The 23,252-nt window shown below is 34.9% G+C and overlaps 1 protein-coding gene and 1 non-coding gene across 2 annotated transcripts in view; one reads left to right on the top strand and one right to left on the bottom strand.

Annotated features, from left to right (window-relative positions):
* The window catches only part of Cht7 (chitinase 7), a 53,248-nt gene that overhangs the window by 12,000 nt on the left and 17,996 nt on the right, over positions 1-23,252 (top strand). The window contains exons 7-8 of the mRNA XM_028316685.1: positions 3,480-3,659; positions 20,788-20,911. Of these exons, the coding sequence (XP_028172486.1) occupies positions 3,480-3,659; positions 20,788-20,911 (304 nt within the window). The remainder of the gene's footprint in view (positions 1-3,479; positions 3,660-20,787; positions 20,912-23,252) is intronic.
* Positions 2,883-2,966, bottom strand: TRNAL-UAA (transfer RNA leucine (anticodon UAA)). The gene has a single exon. It is a non-coding gene; the product is annotated as a tRNA-Leu (tRNA).

Genomic DNA, 23,252 nt, shown 5'->3' on the forward strand with positions numbered 1-23,252 from the left:
TAACACATGGACATAAATATTTTTATTAGAGGAAGTATCCAAAAAATGTTAAAACATTTGATTTTATCTGTTTTAAATGTTAATGTTGATTGTTTAAATATTTGTTTAAACATTTTTAAAATTACGGTAGTATTTTGAAGATATGCAGTTTATTATAGCAATTAAGGATTATTTAATGGCATGTGTATAAAATAATGATTATCTACAGAGAGAATCAAGTCCCTTATTGTCCATAAAAAATACATTTCTCGAATGACAGTCATGATAACTACTTGATTTGCATACATATATCTGGTTTAGCTATAAATTTATTCAAACCTTATGCAAAACTTGTTTTAATACAAACAATTATTTAATAGTTAGTAATAATAATAACTTTGTCATAGACATGAGACAACTTCTGACGTAACAACAAGTATTATTTGCATTGATATGACCTTACTTTATACATTTCCTACACATTTCATAAAACACGTTTCTTTATTTAGAAATGTCTGTTATTATTACTTAATATGAAATAACATAATATTGATTAAGTAGGTAGCATACTTTTACATGATTTGGCATGATCCTTCTTCATCAAGGTAATTAGCAATCAATCAATATTTTTTTTATATCCAACAGTAATGAAGTACTTAATTAACGAGCTAAAATAACTGGGACACAAAGTTATCTTATTATCTTTATTATTATTACATAACTTATTCATACAAAAACTCCAACACTCAGACAAGAACAAAAACGCGAGTCACTCCACAACCCAATCCTGTACATAACCCTTAACGGAACCGTAAAGTTTACATAACATATCGATGTACCTCTTCACTAGCACGTGCGAACCGACCGTGGCTGCGTTCCCACACAACAAAGCCGTTTTCACCTATTTTCAGGGAGCTCTGGCAAAAACCGAGCGCTTTTCACAAGTGCACTGTATGTCGCAACGCTTATGTGAAATGTATCGATGTTTTTTTGATTTCACACCATTATTTTGGTACGGAAACTGAGTTGCTCGAGCCTTTGTTATAGCCATTAACTTTTGACTAATATGGGTTACATAGTTCGACAATAATGGAGTTAGCTCAACGTTATTAGTTTGCTCAGTGAGAAAGAATAGAAAATTTGATCAGTACCTAAATGGGATCACATTGTTTTAGTTTTTTATAAGTCTTGCAGATGTTTCTTATGAGTACATGAAGCGTAACAGCTGAACTTCTAAAATCACTCTTATTTCGTGGGGATTAAAAGAGATCTTAAGGTTAAATCTAGATCTTAATGTGCTAATGTAACATAAAATAACCATTTTACTAATGTCTTTAGTTGCATAGATCTTTTAATAACGACAAAAATCATTATACATGATCCAGTCATCAGAAAGGGAAGGCAATAGAATATTTTATCTTCAAAATATAATATTCATCTCAAATTCGCACGTTAATACCCAAATTTTATCCGACAGATAAATAATTAAGCACCAATCAGCAAAATGAAGGCTCTGAATTATGTATACCCGAATTAGATTCTGATATAACTCTTACATTATTTACGTACTAATCGAGAAATAAGGCTTAATACACATTTTACGATAGCCCACATTATTATTTGCCGCTCAGAAAATCTTAGATTAAGTAAAAGCTTAGATTTATAAACCTAATGAATATACAATATTTTACCACACCTGCCTGCCTATGAAGTTCGTTCGTTCGTTCGTTCGGATCTGGTAAAGGTCGTGGGAAGAGCCTGGATGCCCACTACTACTCGTACTTATACTTATTGATATTTTTATTCAACTGCTTGAAGATCATATAATTTCTCTTCTTTTCTTGTGATCGCAATTCTTGTGATTTCAATCAAGTCTCACATCCTTCATGCGTTATGTATTTTTCATAATATTCTTTCACATAAAGCCATTTAGTTCTAAAATAAGAAAACTTGCAACTTTTTGTTAAAAAACTTTACTAGCTATGTAAGCGATATAAATTATTTATTTATTTATTTATTTATACTTCAATGCCAAAAATATTAACATTAGGCGAACTTAATGCCATAAGGCATTCTCATCCAGTTTACCTTTGGTTTATGCTTCTGAATTAACAATTATGGAGATAAATGAAATCAATTTAAAACAGTTTTTTTTAAATTTTCGTGTTATAAAATTCCTTTTTGATTTTACTGCTAACAATACCAACGGTCATAATATTCCACTCATAGGTTGCATCGCACCAGTGAGCAACCAGCCTTGGCCGACGATTCGAAAGTGATCAGTGAATATTTATTACTCTGTACAGATAACTCCTCCATTACTAAATTGAAATTTAGCTAATCTGCCCCAGATTGAGCTAATGGTTCCTAATAAATTCCACTGTTTTCGGAACCCGGATTTATTAAACGGTAGCTCAGTAAGCCCGATCGTTGTAGGGTTAAGTTAGTCGAGTTAAGACTATTAGTGCCGGTTATTATGGAAGGTTAATTGCAAAAATATGGACCGAGGAAGTTTTTTCGTCCTACCTTCTTTATTCGAAGTTGAATCTTAGTCTTTTATTATTAAGACTATTTTTGCTAATCAATTTTATATTACTTTCTGTCAAATTAATGTTAATTTCGACTTGATAAAAGATTCAGTACCTATTTTAGATGAAGTGGCATTTTTAAACGTTTAATAGACTAAGTAGGTTGGTACAATATCCATTAATAAATTAGCATAGTTAAACGTTGCGTTGGCAACATTAGTTCGTATCTTTATCACATACCAGTCGCATGATAACATTGAAAAAAATCCAATTTACTTAATGTTATTATGACAATGGGTAGGCAGTTTTGGCTTGATGCGTTTTTGTGTCTTTTGTCTCCAGTTAGAAAAAAAATAAATAAAAAAAATACCAATTTGTCAGGTGTGGGGTTCGAACCCACGCTCCCTCTCGGGAACCAGAGCTTAAATCTGGCGCCTTAGACCACTCGGCCAACCTGACTCCGCTTTCTCCCGGCGAAAATTGCGACCTTATACCCCGCCGCGCTGTTGCGAATTTTATGCACATTTTTGCCAACTTTTAACACGAAATTAACTTGCTTAATTTACTTTGTTATGTTAACTGGCACTAATAACAGAGTTAACAGTTTAAATGGTTAGTGACCCTGATGCCTTGATTAAACATTATTTGAATTTACTCATCGATGTTAAATGTTTACGCAATATTCATAAGAATTAGTTTGGCCATTGCAATTCAGATAAATTTCTAGAAGCAATTTAAGACTTTAAATAACAGCACTATTATAACGGCTGACTTACGTGCATTTGCATAAAGATGCATATTAATAAAAAGGTGACAATATCATCATTATTCTCGAAGTTTCTTCCAACCGCTGTACCTTTTGACGGGAAACAATCCCAAGTGATACTCATGTGACACGTGAGTCTAGACGAACAAAATATAAAAATAAACTTGCTATAAGCAAAGTTTTAACTAAGGTATTTTTCCTTCCAGGTGGCTGGTCATTCGGCACCCAGAAGTTCAAGGAGATGTCAGCGACCCGCTATGCACGTCAGACCTTCATCTACTCTGCCATCCCCTACCTGAGGGACAGGAATTTCGACGGTCTGGACATCGATTGGGAGTACCCTAAGGGCGGAGACGATAAGAAGAACTACGTGCTGCTGTTGAAAGGTAAGCTCTTTGATTTCTTTCTTGGTTCCTTTGGGAATCGGGACTTCTGTGCTTCTATTATGATGACTAGGTACTTGGTCATCGCGAGGTTAGACTGAATTCTTTGAAAAATAGAATTTTAGGGTCTTCAATAGTATTATAGATGCGTTATTCATTCAAAGAAGATGACAATTTTAAAGTAAGCAGTTAGCCATTTTAACATTTGTGAATTTAAAACACATCGATAGAAGTGGCGCAAGGTGCCAGTTGGTACCTTTTCTCTAGATCATTTAATCTAACAAGGAAATTAAATCACATTTCAGTAGGCAGTAACTAATATTGAATCAAAAATTCTGATTTCTTTGAGAGTTAACAAATCACTAAAAACAGGCTTTCACTAAAAATAAGCAATACGCCGAAGTTCAGCTATAGGTAAATATGACCTTTGCAATGCTTGTAGTGATAAAAACAACATACTATTACAATGTAAGCGACTATTCAACGATATTAACCTTTTAAATCATAAAGCGGTAATTAGATTTCAAATAATGCACCATAAATAAAGTATTACAAAATGGATCCCACTATAAAACTCGGCATTAAACAACGAACTTTTAGTTCTTCAGCGGTCATAACAATAGGCGATTATAAATAATGTTACTATTGTAAAGAAACAGTAATCCAACAAATTCTGGCATAATTTTACAGTTTCTCAATGTGAAGTAAAACGTAGTTTATGTAATCTAAAGTCTATCAACACCTAGGAATAAGGTATGTTTTTATTATAGAGGACCTATGTTTTATTATTTTTCTTATTAGGACTTTAGATTTTATACTAAACTAGCGGCCGCCCGCGACTTCGTACGCGTGGATCCCGTTTTACCCCCTTGGGGTGGAGTTTCGTAAAATCTTTTCTTAGCGGATGCCTACGATATAATATCTACCTGCATGCCAAATTTCAACCCGATCCGTCCAGTGGTTTGGGCTGTGCGTTGATAGATCATTATGTCAGTCAGTCAGTCACCTTTGAGTTTTATACTAGTATAGATAGAAGTCCTTTTTTCAAGCTCGCGTTTTCAGCAGGAAATACAAAAATATTTCACAGTGCAGGCAAATACTAATACCGAGATATTTTAAAGGAAAAGTTACCTTTATGAAACTACTTTTCGCCTGAAGGCTTTTTTAATGGAGCCACCATTTTACCCATTGAAAGTTTTTTGCATTTTTTATAAAGAAAAATATCACAAACTTTATCTTTATATTAATTTTTATACAGCTGGCATTTGAAATTAGCAGCTTGAAGTAGGAAATATTCAACATTTGGATTTTCCTGTTAATTTTTCTCTATTTCTTTAGAAATATGATATTATGCTATTACTGTTTATGCCTAATTTAGTTAGATGCGTGTTTATTTGTCAATAATATTAACTTTTATTGATCATTTGAGGACTCATAAGTAGCTCATTAAACTACCGTTAATTAGTCAAAACAATAATAACGACAGCTGGCGATTCCAATTAAATAAATCACTTCCACCATACGAGTTTATATTTATAACTTTTATGTTATTCATTCAAATAGAAAAAGCAAACGCATTTTAATATTCAAAATAAACACTGAAACAGCGAATACATTTTCCGAAAAAGTTAGTTTGAATATTTTACGCGTACAAACATTATAACTTTGTTTTCGACAACCAACTCATAGATTTTGATTTCGTGCATTTTTATTTGCAACAAAACTCCATTTTGCTAGCACATTATTATTTTATTACACCTACCCACATAGGTAAAAAGCTTAGCTTGCGCTCGCTTATTTGTCTTTATTTGTACTAAAGTGTAATAAAGTTGTTATTTTTTATTTGAAAAATATTATTATGTTTCGTCTAGGTATTGTATTATTAGATGGGACAAAGACGTAATAAATAGTATACTTTATTTTTACATATTAGTGACATTTCATTTCATTAAAAAATCAGTTTCTTTTGCAATTTCTGTTTTGCTTTTATAAGTCTGGGTTTATTTTGCATCATGCACAATGAGCGTGAACAATTTATATCTACAAACAATTTAGGATAGCATAGTTGAAAACATGATCATTATTTTCTTAGTAGTCTGAATATAAAACATGATCATCTTTTTTTTCATAGTCTGAATTCTTAGTAAATAGCTAATACGACTTAAATTACCAATGTCACCTTATACTGAAGACTTTTACTGGTAAATTTATTTTGTTTTTGTTCATTCGTTTATTTATTTGATTTGATTGCACCAAATGAACAAAATAAAATTAATATTCCTCTGCAAGAACGGAAATTACATTTTCTGTCGTTCCTTCATTATTTAGAAACATAATGAGGAAAACAATAATTTGCAGGAAACTACAAAATTGCCCTAAACCTGCATTTTAAAACCATGTCTCAACAAGTAAATAATTGCAAAAAAATACCCTCATTTCACATAGATCACAATCAGGATCGTGCTTGGAGCTCACGAATCTATTTCGGTATCTCTCATCCGCTCTCCAAACGTAATCTCTGGGTGCAATATCGGCGATATTGCGCTGCCCAAATATTGGACTGGCCTAGCGATATGTCCAGCCAGGTATAACAGAGTTAGGACCGGGATAGAACTGGCATAAAGTAAAAAAAGAAATAATAACGTGACTTAAGCTTTTTTTGTTTTTTTAGAAGTTATTGTTGCTTCTTCGAAATTTTTTCATTCCTTGGATCAACAGCTGTGATTGGCAGACTTTGGTTGAGCTGCTCCCAATCAAATTGAGATTGCTGGAGGGCATAGAGTTCTAAGCGCAGTGTGGACTAAAAATTTGGTTATTTAATTACGTCGTTTTCTCAGGAATCAAGATTAAAAACTCCATTTCTTAAAATAAATGATGCTGTAAAGCTCGTAATAAAACAGGTCCATAAGCCGAATAAATTGCGTAAGTTTTGGCATCATTTGAAGCTAAATGCTCACATGAAATTTTATCTCAGTACCTAGCATAAGTAGGATAAGGCAATCAGCCGAAACGCTCTAGTTTTAGTGCTCCCACAAAATTCTGATTAACTTCATAATATAAATCCCTACAGCCCGGCGATTTATTACATGTTTACGCTAACGTTTACTTTAGGACTCGGATATAAGGCCACTTCTACCGCAGCATAGTGCTGTACGTTATCAAAATACAATTTATCGATAGACCACCGCCACTGCACCTGTCGCGCCGGCACGGCCCCAGTGCCGCGTGAAATACTATCGATAAAGTTTTGCTCGTTGAGATAATATCGCGGAAGGTTTTATTATTTTTTATAGCCAAGTAATTGAATTTAAAATCGTCGTGCTAGACGGTCTTGTAGGTATGTTGTAACGGCAAGAATGTTGATTGCGGCAGTGATAATAAGCTGTCGAAAAAATTGTAGTATTTTTGCAACGAGTGTGTAGAATTACGATTTCTCTTTCGTATTAATCGCGCTTGGAAGCAATAAACCCAGTTGAGCATTGTTTTGCTCGTTTTAATTTTGTTTCAGCATTATTCTCACTATTGCAGATTATGCTCACTGTTACAGATTATGTTAAAATTAGAATTATAATCGGTTAATATGTAAATAAGTACCTATCACTGACTGAGACTTGTAATGTACGTATTTTTATTTTTAAACATTATTAGCATCACGTTGGTTGCATAACATTTTTTATGATAATGACAATTTTAATTTCAGATTTTTTCCTTGATAAAAATATGGTCACGTGAAGATTTATTATGTAAGTTAATTCCTTAAAAATGTATACCTACTCAGATAACAATCACATTATAAACGACCACATAATTTGTGATATATTAGACATTATTGGACTTTTAGGAGTGAAGGTCAAGCGATATTGCGCAATATGCAAATGATGTGGACAAAACAACACACAGTGTTCTAAGCTATATCATTACTGTTATAAGTAGGCGTCTTGACAACTTGTTTTTGATATCCCAGAAATAATCTTAAAATTAACGATTAAGGAAAAAGCTCATGGTACGACGAGCTTAGAAATATTAATGAAAAACATTTTAACAAAATTAATAATGCATTAAAATGGAGTAAATTTATTTGCGTTTTAATTTTAAGAGCAACTTTATACCATGATTGATTGATATTAATACTACTAACCTGCTAAGAGCCATAGATAAGAAACGTACCTAAGTATTTCCATGTAATACAAGGTGTTACAAAATTATGACGAAGATGAAAAAATTAATCCTTATTATTTACGAAGGCAATTCAGACATAAATATTGGTTGCTGATCTTTATTTAAACAGTATTTTAAATTTATGAAAGGGAAGCCCCTTTCATAGGTTTTGGTATCTTATCGATTACCTAAACCTGTATTTAAATAACATCACTAACTTTATAAAGGAGCGTTTAGATTAAAACATCAAAACTCGAGGCACGTTGCATCAATGTTTCTTGTCACGACGCCCCAGTCGTGGCTTAGCCGAAGTGTACTAGCTTCACAATTATTAGGTGTTTCACAAGGAACCGTGGTGGGCCTAAAAGTTTAGCAACGCTTTAACTGGGCTAAATGCGCTTTATTTGATAATCTGTGGAAATGGGAGTAAGTATCCTCCTCCTCCTCCTCGTTTTATGAAAATCTGAAACTGTAGTTTTCAGTTTCGATATTTTTTTGTAAAAGACTAAACTTTTTTTAATACTTATTTCAATTTGAAATTCGGAACTATCGTTGGTTTGGTGATATAAAGGAACAAAATTTTTTTTATTTATAAATATCATGTGAGGTGTCAAATGAATTAACTTAATATCGTAAAGATCTTCCGATTTTAAAGTGCATAGTTAAAATAATTTACGAAATATTACTGTTAATTTACAGCAACACAGTGCCGTTACTTCATCCAATCTTAAGTAATATTATTATTTCAAATTAGCAAGACAGCTTTTAAGAACGCGGCAATACCGCATTCTTTTTATAAAACGTCACTACCCAAACTTCGTCAAAATTATTCTCAAAAGAGTTGAATTAAATTCCAATACTGACGCTAATTAGGCAAACATTAAGCCTGAAAATCACAAACGTAATCCTAGAAACTTCGCAGCAAAGTTATTGTTTATTTTCAAGCAAAACGCCATAACTGTCAACTATAGCGAACTTTAATAACTGCGATAAAGTTAAACGCCATCTTAACGGGCCGCTGATTGCAGCTCGCTGTTTGCCATGCATTTGCCATACATCCTCATGCAACTTTCGTGGTAAGGTGTTATGAACCTTGATGAAAGGGAGAAGGGTTGGATTTCATTTGGGCGGATGCGGGAGCTTTAATTTAAGGAGCCAGCGCGGAAATAGATGATTGCTCTGAGCCTCCACACTTGCATTATGAAGTTATTGTATGGAAAAGGACTATTGTTTATTTTTGTTTGACAGTTTGACTTTCCCCCGGGATAAACTTGACCTTCACTGGTTGGGTTTTTATTGGCGGTCAAGCTGTAGATCCTGGCTACACAGGAGTTGCAGCGGTGGGAACGAGAAGTGGGAATAATCCGGTCCCGTGACAGGACTATAGTAACTTTAAATCAGTTTTAATTTTTCTTGGAATAGCGTGGGATGTACTTTTGACGTGATTATTACAACTTACAAGACGAATAAAAAGCGCTTTTGTGTGTTGAGACCGAGATTCGTAAAGTTCTTCTCGCATGTAGAGTTTCTTTACTTTTTATAGGAGTAAATAATATTAAAATAACGAACGAAATATTTCATTTCACAGGCGAGTCTATAGTAAATACTAATATTTGCTGGACACAGTTTATTTGTGAATACTCTATTTACCTCGCATTCATTTTCATTTATTGACATAGTACAAGAGTATTTTACATACTAAATGATAAATGCTTTACTGTAATGATAAAGCGTTTTTTTTTTATACTGAATGGTGAAGTAAGTCGGACTACTATTCCGGAGGTAGCGGGTTCGATTCCCGCACAGTACAAACATTTGTGTGCATGAACATATTTGTTTGTATTGGACTGGGTGTTTTCTATGTATAATAAGTATGTATTTACAAAAAAAAAAAAAAGTATTTAAGTATGTTTATATCCGTTGTCTAGTACCCATAGTACAAGCTTTGCTTAGTTTGGGACTAGAAGCGCAGTGTAAAATGTCTAATGATATTTATTATTATTTATTATTTATTTTATTTAAGTAAAGAGCTCAATATTGTTGATGAGCTAATGCAAATACATTATTAAATATTGTAGTTGCTTTCAAATAGTTCGCTTTTGAAAGTCAAATGTCATTTTCTAGTATTTTTATTGTAAAACATAAGATTTAGCTACTTTCTTAGGCTGAGTTGCACCAACTTACTTAAACCGTAACTATAACAATAACCGGCGTTTTTTGTGCGGAGTTTGACAGATTTTTGACATTTATTAAAGTTAAAGTGAGATGGTTTATCTCAGCCTAAGTCTTTGTCAAGTTATTGTAATCTAAAGCTTGCTTTACAGTGTTTAGATTAACTTAGCGACCAAAATAGCGTAGCCTGGTTCACTGAAAATTGCAAGCCTTTTGAAGGCTTAGTTTCAGGCTCCAGTCTACCATTTTTTTAAATAGTGAAAATTACGAGTAGGTGCTTATCGGTGTATGACACAATTCATGCAATCCCCTTCCATACAATGTTACCATTTGAACAGAATCTCATCAAGGCGCTAGGCGCGTTGTATTTGTTCAAAACACAGGTCCCTAATTGGTACTCTGGATGTGCCCAGCTGCAATTGCCACCGAATAGTGAAACACACTTACAATATGTACACTAGTGCTCATTAAAATTATGATAATAAGGCCAAAAATTGTGTTTAACATACACACAATGTGACTTTTTATTTGTAAAATAAGACTAAGTAGTTATATTGAATTAAGTGGATGTGAGAAATAGAAAATAACTTTTTGCGAGTATTTTTCAAAATATTTACTTTCATAGTTTCAATACTGAGAAACTGTAGATCCAACCAAAAACATTTTCATGTAAAAAGTTGCCAAGATGAGATCGTAAGAGTTTGCATTGTTTAATCAAAGTTATCAGATGTCATGTAAAGCGATAACGTTACTTACACGCCCTAACTAAACTAATTTGTAAGCACTACTTTTAATAGCCTATGCAAATAAAGGAATTTAAACTTTGACTAAACAAATCGTCTACCCCTGATACAACTTAAAATATTATGTTTTCAGAGCACGAAAGAAACTCAGTTAACTTTGTCAGTCACTTACTTACAAGATCGTAATATATTATCTCATCCTATTCCTAGTATTAAAACTGCGAGCCAAGTTCATGCACTCTAGGCATGACTTGTCTATTAAATCTCAATATTCAACTTAGGTAACATTTTGAATCGAATATCAAGACAATATTAAATTGGAACAAACAATAAAGCAATCAGTGAAATAAACAAACGAAATAATTACTTTACACACACCATAATCAATCGTTCAGCATCGTTAATCTAAGCCCGTCGGCCACGGATCATTAGTGGAGTGTACCAAACTGCGTGCGGTGTCGCGAGTCTTTTAATTGCTACCAGAGTAAATACAAATCAGTAGATCATCTTCATAGAAACGCACCGAGCGCGGTTTGTATGTGAGCGCGCCAATACGTATGCGCGCATGCACACACTGACAAAATTCGGTGCAACACGACGCTAATCCACGCCAGGCCAGGCTCACTCCGCGCGGTACATCCGATAATTACCTACAGCGGAGCGCCCCGCCGGCGGGTATTATATCAGTCGAGTGTCACGCGCACGCCCGTCGGGACTTGATGTTTTGCCTTTAATAAATAATTTCTTTTGAATACAATTTATGATGTTTTAAGAATTTTATCGTTAAAATATTAACTATTACCTTTCCGTGTAGGTAAATGAAACGGAAGAGTAACAACGATACACCAAATTACGACAAGCTTTTGCGTAGTAAGTAGGTAGGTATGATGTCATTCTTTCTTCTGTGATAGTAGGTATGTTTAATTTATTTGTCTTATGTTAAAATAGGTATGAATGAAGACATTGTATTAAAATAAGTACTTTTTTATCCTAAGTAGGTATATTTAAAATGTTATTTTTACAAAGGTAAAATAACACTAATACTTACCTACATACGTACCTCATTACAAATACCTAAGTAGATTAATTCTATTTTTTCACTAGACAGCATAGCAACCCTAGCAGCGTAAGAAGAGTTCATAGGCACGCGATAGAAAGAGACAAAACTTGTAGGTGAATAAAATTGTAGGTACGTAGTGCTGTGCGAGCTGAATTCCACTTTATCGCGTCGTAGCAAGACTCGCATTTATTTAAATCGTCTTGCGGAGTAATCCTTCTGTACCTGTACTATTACTTATTCTGTGTCCACGCTAAACTTATTGGCGTGCTCACATACAAACCGCGCTCGGTGCGTTTCTATAAAGATGACCTACTCATTTGTATTTTCTCTGTTGCTACCCTACATGCGTGTGTTAATTACCACTTAATTGCAAGGGCCCTTCCGAAATTAACTAAGTTCCGGGTACAGTCAGCTATCATCACCCAAAGTAGCCAAAAAGTTCGCAACACGTCTTTGTTACAATTTGAATAAGGTTGTGTTGTGTGTGAAGAACCACTTTGGAGTCACGAACTATTTGACGCTGACTGTACATAGTTGGATCAAGTTTTAATGCGAGTTTTAACTTTTCGTTGTGATAAATGATAGATCATGGAATTTAGACTTAATATCTGTAGCCGATGTTAAAATAACCAAAACTATGTGCTTGTTACATCTGTGGCGATAGCCATATTTTTCAGAGAATACTTACTCGTACATGATAAATAAAGAAGTGAATTACCTATGTAGGTAGATACTATATTGTTATACATATAATTTTCGTTATTAATTTTAACATCGAAATAATGCATGTAGACAGTTGTAATCCGCTTCATAATAAGAAATTGCTGCAAGTCGTGAGTCGACACAAACATCCTTATTACAGTTCGTTAGCAAAATTACAATAATAATCACATAATAACTACGTAAAAATAATAGTGACCTAATTCAAAAAGGAACAAATGTGTCTGCATCCAAAAAGGAAGTGTTGCTCATAGATGCAGTCCTTGACATTTCGCAAAGGCGATGATGCGTGTTGTACAGAAATTATTTAAATATTTTTATAACAGTCTCTAAATAACCGAGTTTCGTGGAATTTGTCTTAGAACATCATCCAAACAGTAGCCTATTAAAGATATGACTTGACTTAGTTAGCTTTATGACAGGAATCTTCTTATTCCCAGTCGTGATAGTGCGCGTGCGACCTTTCATTCCCACTGTCACGTACCTAGACATTTATAAATATGCAATTTTAAATAGGTGCAAGATGCTGTAGTTTAAGTAATAATACGGTAATTATTTATTTTTTTATCCACAACGAGGAAGCTATTGGCCTGTATCTCACTTGATGGTAAGTGATGATCAGACCGAAGGTGGAAGCGAGCTTCACCCGGAATCCTCAACCACGGCGGAACTGGCTAGAACCTCTAACTGCCGGAATACAACAACCAAACCGAACTGGGAATCGAACCCGGGACCTCTGCGTCTGAAGCAGGTGGTCTTACCACTAGACCACAGAGGCGGTTAAAGTAATTACCGTAATTACTTACCTGTTCCCATTTGCCCTACTCTCCGGCACACTCTTGACAAAGTGGTCATGATCGTCATGAGTAGTCATTTGTTGTGGGCGGATTTTGCTCGCCTTATGAGATCTCACCATCTTTTCCTATTGATGATCAACTCTTTCACTCGTGCAGGAATACATAAATCAGAGTAAATACAAATGAGTAGGTCATCTTCATAGAAACGCACCCAGCGCGGTTTGTATGTGAGCGCGCCAATATTCGTATGCGGCGCGCACGCACACACTAACAAAATTTAGCGGGGATTAGCGGGGAGCCAGTCGTAGTTGCGCCTAAATGCAGGAAATGTCAATTAGTTCATGGTTATAAAAATACAATAAGTTCATTAGTTAGTAATACGTGTTTATCAGTGCAGTGTACAATCATTATGTTCTTGTTCTTCTTGACCCTCCTAAAGTTGAGGTCAATTATTTCCGATATTTGGCCAACGGAGTTTAAATACTTCCTTGTTTTAAGTATTATTGCATTAAAACGTTACTTAACAGCGTACTTTATAAGGTATTTAAATTGCAAAGGTTAAAAAAGCTTGTATATGGGGACCAGATAAATTGATGACCATAAGTAATAAATATTAGATACCTCAAAGTAACAAATAAAGGGACATAAAAGGGACATAGGACCATAAGTCAAGTAAGTCAAAGTAACAAATACTAATGTCCATTTATGTCGCAGAGCAATGAGGGATTTCGCGAAACCGACCACGAAATTAGGGTGAAAGTCGAATATTCTTGTGTCACACTACTATTTATCTCCAGCAGGATTTGAACCCGCAAACGCACCTTGCATTGTAATCTACCTACGAGATGACAAAGAAGCATGAGGAGTTCATAGTATGTACTTAAGTAGAAAACGCGAGTCTTATTTACATTTTTTGTTTCTATTTTTGTTTACATGATGACAAAGGGTTCCCCGACCCCAGAGTGCCCGGGCGAAGTGTGCCACGGCCGTGTGAATTATTGAAGCGAAAACATTATTAATTGCGACACAGCACGGCCCACCGTTGGTTTATACTTTATTGTTCTTTTGCTGACCCCTCGCTTTGGGAATTGGCGATAGCTTCTGCCGTATTGTTGAGTATTGAGTGCTTTTTTGTTTGTTTAATGTACTGTCAATATGCCAATCGTGTTGATTGAACAATTCATTTATTTCATGACCATTCAAACAACTTTTGAAAACTTAGGCACAGCTAAATAACCTTAGGATCTTTATGTGGTATATTAAAATTATATGGGTAGTTAGATAAACTGATCAAGCTTGATGAACTTAAGAAGATAATATCCTGGCAGTATCTATTGGTTGGATGATAAAACAAGTCTTTACGATCAGAACGTAACTAAAACTCTTAAAATAGACTGATGATGATAAATAAATCCAAATATTTAATGGAATAATTTCGTTAATCGTTTTTTTTTTCAAGGAGCAGGCATCGCATAATACCTGCACGGCATGTCAATTTAAAGTCAGAATGACCTTGTAAAGTTAAGCAATCTTTCGTCTATACCTAAAACTATTAAAATTCACAACCCCCAATGAATAGTCAATCCCTGTTATATTACAAAACAAGCAAGATTCTCCAAAAGCAACAAACAATCCAGCTTATAATTCTCGCCGAGTCGCTTACATATTCACAACTGTAACATAGTTAGATCCCAGTTTACCTGGTAAGTCCTCGGTGCTTAGTCTCCAAATAGGGCGAAATGCGCATATCTAATAAGCTTTCTAACTGTTACTAATCTCATTTAAATATTTGCCACTGAAGGAAAGCGAGGACTGGCAGAGTGCCACCGTCAAGGTCTGCCACAGTTGCTTGAAAGTGTCAGTAAATCATGTGCAAAGTGTAAGAGACGAACCATTGATAGCAAAGATGCGGAAGGCATATTTTTATTAAATTAACCTTGCACACGTAGGTACAAATCTTTTAATCTCAAACTAGATGTTTGAAGATATTCATAAACATATTTTTCTAAATGACTTACTTGACTTATGATCCTATGTCCCCTAGATGGGGCAGAGGGCGTCCACAACAGTCCTCCATCTCGTTCGGTCTTGAGCTTCTCGCTTGATCTCGCTCCAGGTCTTGCCGATCTTCTTCGCCTTATCCGCTACAGTGCGCCGCCAAGTTTGCCTGGGTCGACCACGTTTGCGTTTTCCTTGGGGATTCCAATCCAGAGCCTGCTTAGGGATGTGATCGGGGTCCCGGGGATTTTTCTAAATACCACATACTTAATTACAGTTCTCCCCGACATGATACAGCGAAGATAGTGCAGGCTAAATCCTTTATTTCTATTTGGTAATTATTATGATGATACATTAAAAATAATATATAACAATACAAACAGATTTCCATTCTAATAAATTGCCTATTGTCACGGCATTTCTAGTGTAAAATATCCTTTTGCTCACCAATGCGTCTAAAATCTAAACAACCTATTTACACCATAAAAATCATGCTTACTGCATTCTTTACGGCTGCTGAACATAATTCATAACGCGTTCGCAGCGTGTATTATTACAGTGTTCAATATGTAAGTAGACTTACTGTTTCCCCTCACGTACTGTGGTCAAAGGATTGCAGTCGGTGCACAGCATTCATATTTCATTTTCCTATGCGGCATTCGATTTCTATGATTTCAAAGGCTGTGTAATGATAAAATTATGGTGGCTAAATGGAATATAAGATAGTATTGATTGGTATATATTCAGGACATAAGACAGTATTCTAGGAGGTAGGAAAATATAAGCCAGTAGAGAAGAATACAAAAATGGTAGTAGGGATTATGTATCTTTAAAGTACAAAAAAAAATGTTGTAGATCAATCAATATATCGATGGAATCAAATTGATAAGCCCCTTTTCATAACCTTAACAAATTGTACAAAAAACAATAATAATAATTAGTATTACCCAACACTAAACATTAATTGATACCGACACATTTTTTATGTAATGTATAGTTATTAATCAAAATTAAACCTTTTACGAAACACCTAACAAATTATAAAAAATACCTTCAGTTACCAACGTCGTCGTCACTTTAAAAATATTACCCCTCGTCCTTACCGTAGACAGGTAAAAAGTAGCAAAATTCAAATATCCCGCACAAGATTCGCACCTGAAACACACCCTATATTTTATCACGTTCCAAAGTCACAGTGCGAAGTAACAGGAATTCAATTTGCGCGTCTCTTTGGACTGCATTATGCCAACCGTGAACAACGCTGTCAAAGGTGTGCATGAGCTTGGTCTCTATGCATTTGCCAATTTGGAAATACGCTTCCAAACACGTTCGTATTTATCAAAGGGTCGTCGCTTTGAATCACTGTCCTACCTGTGCAGTTGTGTACTAAGACAGATGTAATTAATATGATAAATGTGTAACTTTATTAACTAGATTTATTAATTGCCTAATGTTTTTGTGACCCTTGTGCTGAGTTGCACCTCCTAACTTTGACCGTAACTACAAAAAAGATACAACGATAACCGGTATTTTTCGTATGGAATCTGGCAGATTTTTGATGTTTGTTAAAGTTAGTAAGTAATTTGACAAATTATTCAAGCAAACAAAAGTGCACGTCTGATATCCTGTCAACTTTTTAAAATCTAGTAGTACTTAATTATAAAATATTACCGCATTATCTGTCGGGTGGATGATCGCCTCTTAATGCTTGCTCAGTATTGTACTCGCCTACGCTATTGTAATGTCAATTAACAATCATATCGCATCGTCTTTATTTTTATATAATACATAATCGTAATCGTATTATTATTCTTGACACAACTAGCACTTGTACAAGAAATGAGGTGTTGTGACACTTTCTCTCCTTTTTTATCACTGTGAAATTGCGTAACTCGTTCAATCACCCTGTATTACATGAAGGTGTACAAGAAAACCGGTGAAACCTTTTTCAATTTTCAATAAGTGTTTATATAAAAGGGTTGGAGAACAGCGTGGTGAGACTAAAAGTTTTGCATAAACACATTCTCTGTACATTTACATGTTGTAGCGGGTTCATAACTGAAACCTGAAACAGTTGAAAGAAAGGAATGTAAATGAGGTTTATTTATGAAAAACATTTCAGCTGCATTGTGTGATCTCGTTTTAACGAAGACTCTTGATGTAAATATAGAAAACGATGTGAAAATCGCGAAATAGAAGCAGCTGCGATGAATTTTGCAGAAACAAGCGTAGGTAATGGAATTCGGTGACTCGGCAAAATATTTTGATATATTATACTATAATCTGTCTCTTTCACTTACCCCGGGGTGCTGGTATGAATGACGAATATAGTGAAGCCAATATAAAAACAGTTTTACGAGTAATGCCCCCATCGGCATCGCTTCAATGCGTATGGTAGAGAAGGTTTATGTAATATTTTATTTCGGGACCTATCTGTTTATTATAGAGAGGTTTACACATTTTAAGGTTTTACATATTTAAGGGTACAGTTGAGATAGTCATAAGTTACAGATTTGGAGGTGATTAGTAATTATCAGGTAACCATAAAAGGTTAAGAAAATTATCATTATATGCAGGTACTTATTTGCCTACGATGAATTAAATGACATAAGTACTCGTAGCTGCTAATATGGACAAAACATTGAGTGCCACTTATTCGCAATGTTCTATAACATTCAATTAGTCACTTACTTTTCTAAAAGATCTGTTAAAAGTAATTGAATTTTCTCTTTTTACAAAAGTGTTAACTTACGTAAACAATTTACTTCAACACTACCTCATTATACTTCGTCGCTGCATCCGAAGAGATTTTNATTTGCGTTACGAAATCGCTGAGACAATTATATTCATTATATCCTTTCATTTCCTAAAGCACTTATGTCACATTAGGTATTTGTACAGACTGACATGGCCATATTATTATTATTACAAACGGTTGGTTGCCAAACTGGTATTTAGTGGTCGGACCAGCTGATTGCATTCTGAAAGTACTTGCATATTTCCGATGAACGGCGACTGGGGGCATACCAGACGATTCTTAGCCTGATCGAGAACATTATTATTACTAGAATACGTAAGCCTACTTGTTTGAGGCTTTCAATTACTAAGGTACAGTCACACACAGCCCATGATACTATACATTTTTGTTACAAAATACTTTGTATCACAACTAGATAACACGCCTTTGTGTTTAGCTAGATGTATTGTCGTCGTATTTTTATATTTATGCTACTCTAAAATCTTTATTAAGTAGACAATTACCATGGATTAGGCTCCATAGCGTACTTTGGAGGATGTTGTAATTAAGGCCGAGTTGCACCATTTTACTTAACTTAAATAAACGTCAAAAATCTTTCAATCTCAATACAAATATCACCGGTTATTATTATAGTGACGGTTACAGTATGATGGTGTAACTCAGCCTTAGTAGTTGAAGTGAAGTTCGACTGTTCGTCGGTGTTGGTGAAAATATTGACTGTCACTATTTCATATTTTGAACGTAATTTTGCTGAAACTGACGATAGCTTCAGCAAAATGACGTCCTACTGGATAAAGGAAGAGGAAGTCGTCTTCCTTTATCCAGTAGGACGGCGGCCTTGGAAGAGGTCCAAGGATTTCCACAACAACCGAAATATTTTGAACAAACTTAATTATTTGAAGACCTCACAACTCACAACTAGTCAAGTAATAAATTAACGTCACCAGTGACTAGTCGGCTGCACTTTACCGCAGTCAATGCATCCCAGACATTGTCCTTGCGACAGTAATGCCATCCGAACCTCCTTTCGAAAATACCTCTCTCGGATGCAGCGATTTGAATATTTGGTTAATCGACTAACAGGTAATCGATTATGAAAATCGTCAGCTATTTCGCTAGTCGGGACGTGGATTCCGTTGCGAAAGATCGTCAATCATTTTAAATTAGGCATGTTCCTCCATAACGTTATATGCAGACATTGTAATTATTTATCTGTCTATATTAATTAAGAAAGGGAATTAATATAATTCTGTTTTAAGGTCAATAATAAAATCAAAGTTATGATTATTACTGAACTATTCCCTACATACACAATTCGGAAAATATTGAAACTAACTAACTGACATAATTTGGAATAAGCAGTACAAAATCTGATAAATTAACAATTTAACTGACTTATCTATTATTATGAGTAAAATTATGAACTCTACAATTCTAATCATAGGTTGACCAAATATGGCAAAATGCTAAAGGTGTAACCTTTTTGTTGGACCACAATCTAACTTCACACCAAACAGGTATGCAAAATTTTATTTTGGTACCTGCAGGATGTACATCCTATGAATGGTCTATAAATCTAGATAGTCCGCGATCAAAGTCAAAGCTTGAAAGGCAGGTAAAGGTCGAGGATGTTTTACCGTCTCTTTTCTAGTTTGAGTGTGTTTTGCAAGGTAACAATGGTTTATAGCTGATGTTTTATTTTATAATACTTCTGTAAATAACCTAGTCAAAAGCGTGATCTAAGATACTAGAGCTCCATACAGATAATCTTAACGATAACATAAGTAATTACAGTTGTAATTTGGAATCAGTGATTAGTGTTTTGAAGTCTCTAAAATTCCGTCAATCTAAAATGAATTTAGCATTGATAGATTGTTACATATCGCAACTGACCAACTACCAGTTTACTTATTCGTGCGTGAACCAGACAAATAAACAAAAAGGCCCTCTTTAACTGACCTCACCAGTCGGGCTAGGATGCGCGCAATGATATACCTACTTTATCGACGTCAAAATTTATTGCCAAAATTGATAAAATGACAATATGATAACCGCTTATCGCGGCGCGCATCCTAGCCTTACAATAATCAAACCTAATGTATTATAGTACACCAACAGGCCGTCAATAACATTATGTTTCAAGACGACCCATATTCACACTGCTACACTCCTGTAACCTCACCGTGATAATGGAATGCTTCGCGTTATAAATCATAGTTAGCGTTATTTATGACCCCGACAACAAACCAACGAATTTCTGCAGCGACCTTGTTTTGTTAATTACTTTGACTTCACTATTGTTTTTGGGTTGTAACTTTTGTTGTTTATTTTTATTTGCAGTAGCCAAAGCTTTTGGAAAATGTAGCTATAATCGAGATAAGATCATTTTTCATTAAATCTAAATGAAACGACATCATAATAATATTTTTAATCTATCAAAATGACACGATATTTCCACAAATGAATATATTCTACTTCTTTTGTTATTTGCATTAAGTTGCCTCGATTTTTTTAAAAGTTGTGATCATTAAATCCGACTTCTAAATAACACAGCCAATTTTATAAGCGTCATAATGAAAATACGAATTATCCTACATTACAGGACTATTCCCACCTCTCGTTCCCACCGCTGCAACTCCTGTGTAGCCACGATCTACAGCTTGACCGCCAATAAAAACCCAATCTATGATCCTACGATACTCATAAACTTCTGTCTTTGTTACAGAACTGAGAGAAGCATTCGAAGCAGAAGCCCAAGAAGTGAAGAAACCTCGTCTGCTGCTCACTGCTGCCGTGCCTGTGGGCCCTGACAACATCAAGAGTGGATACGACGTGCCTGCAGTAGCCAGGTATGTCAAAAAAACTGGAGCACCCATACTTTGTATTACATTTCCAGATATGCTAATGACGTGCCTACCGTAGGTATGAAAAACTGGGGAATCCACACCTTGTTTTCCATTTCCAGATGAGTGAATGGTTTAACAACTTGGTGTAATAAGGATACGACAATAACTCGCGGCTCAGTTTCATTGGCTCCGGAGGACACCTTAAAATTTCAGGGGGTACTAATAGGTCCCGTTTTTAAGGCGAAGAAAGTCCCACTTAACGTATGTGCAAAACATTTCTCAACGGAAAAAATGATGCGTCTTTAAATCAAATCAATTGGAAATGGGGACGTCCACCAACAAGGTGCACCGACGTTATCATAAAGGTAGCAGGAAGTCGCTGAACGCAGGCCGCTACCAATCGATCAACATGGAAATTATTGGGGGAGACCTATGTTCAGCAGTGGACGTCCTATGGCTGAAATGATGATGATGATGATGAATTGGGAATTTTGTGGCAGATCGATCGACTATAAATAGCGAAAATGAATCGCTCTACTCTACGACCTCAGTGACCCGACGAAATTATATCATAACAGCATAACAAAAAACCATCGCAAAAGCAAGCCCATAACGCATTTCTATTTAAATGCTGACCCAAATAAATTATTCACGGGCAAACAAAAAATATTGTCGCACCAAACGACATTGCGAAATTTTCTCTAGTTAATATTCAAGCTAGTTCAAACCATACATTCTCCAGGCGAAATACAATACGAAACACAATACGCTGGCCGTCATAACCTTCAAACAAAACTGAGCTTTATTTCTAGTTGAATAAGAGTTTAGAAACCGAGTGCAGTCAAGCGGTTTCAATAACTTTGCAGTGCTCATCTAACTCGACGTGTGAAGTTGCCAGTAAAATAGCTATAGAGGCAAGTTGTCCATTCAAAGCGGAGTTATTGTCGAACTTGATGCATAAAGAGCTATGCACATTGTTGGTTAACCGCAAACCGCTACGTGTAATTTAATTAGGGATTAGATTAATTTAATAGGGCTTCAATATTGGAAAGGTATTTAGTTCAATTAAAACATTATACTATACAAGTAAGGAAAAATGTTTTATGACGGAAAACTCTATCTATAAAGTACATCTATAACAGTAAATTCAGACTAACAATAAAAGCCTGTTAGTAATTTATTTTTTATTTATCGATCTTTGGGAACTTTTATTTATAATTCTTTTCATTATAATTTATAATTACTAATAAGTAATTTATGTAATAGTTTGTTGTTCTGAATAAACAATTTACAAAATTAAATTATTTTCATACACACAGTATAGCAGTAAAATACTGTTTATATTTAAACTATTAACATTGCTTAGAGGATCTGTATTTTCAGGTCTTATTTGTTACGGCTTATAAAATCAGACTAGGTAGCGCAAGCCTCCTTTGAAAGCCGGTTAAAATTAAATTGCGTTAATTTTCTAAACAAGCACGTTCTGATAAATTAAGACATTGTCACTGCTCTATGACAGCAGTAAAAAGTTGAGAGATTTGACATACAGCCGATTGTACACCACACTTTCAAATCTATCTTCACCTGTGTGTTCTCATCCCAACGAACCGTTCTATGAAAGTTGCCATTGTTTCTTGAAAAAAGTGAGTTCAATAAATTCACAAGCTACACCTCGCTGATTAATGGTGGCCTTCAAACTTAACTCCATTCAACGCAAAGGCCAAAGTTTGAGTCGTCAGTCACTCGGAGGTGACAAAAATATTATTCCAACTTTTTGGCGCAAAGCGAGGGTTCGGTGTGAAATACGCAGTCAGTAACTTGATATTGTAAATTTTCATCTTTGACATTCAACATAAGTTGGACCTTGCTCTAATAAACAAAACTATATGTCACGGTATGTTTTAATAATTTAAATCATTATGCGACTGATTTCATAATGCAACAGAGTCAAGGCTTCAAAATTACACTCATTTATTACGTTTTTCTAGGGTCATACTTAGGAAACCATGGAATACTTAGGTCACTAGATTTGCTCTACTTACATACTGCATACTACGTCATCAGCAATTATGTCGTCACTATAGAAACAAAAGAACTCCATTGGTGGCAGAACTGGTAGACCAATCTTTAATTAGAATACATCAAGGCCAGGATTAATACAATCGATTAATGGGTCAACCTTTCTGTGACCCATAAAAGGATGTAAAACTTTATAAATCCTTGCAAGTTTGTATCGTACAGTTAGCCTTAAATAGTTCGTGACACCCAAAGTAATAAATAAGTTCGTAAAACATGTTTTGTAATATGGAATAAGGTTGTATTATCAACTTTTTGGTCGCTTTGG

The sequence above is a fragment of the Ostrinia furnacalis genome, unplaced genomic scaffold (genome assembly GCF_004193835.3).
Source record: "Ostrinia furnacalis isolate ACB-3 unplaced genomic scaffold, ASM419383v2 OfSCF5843, whole genome shotgun sequence".
In the NCBI taxonomy this organism is placed as follows: Eukaryota; Metazoa; Arthropoda; class Insecta; order Lepidoptera; family Crambidae; genus Ostrinia; species Ostrinia furnacalis.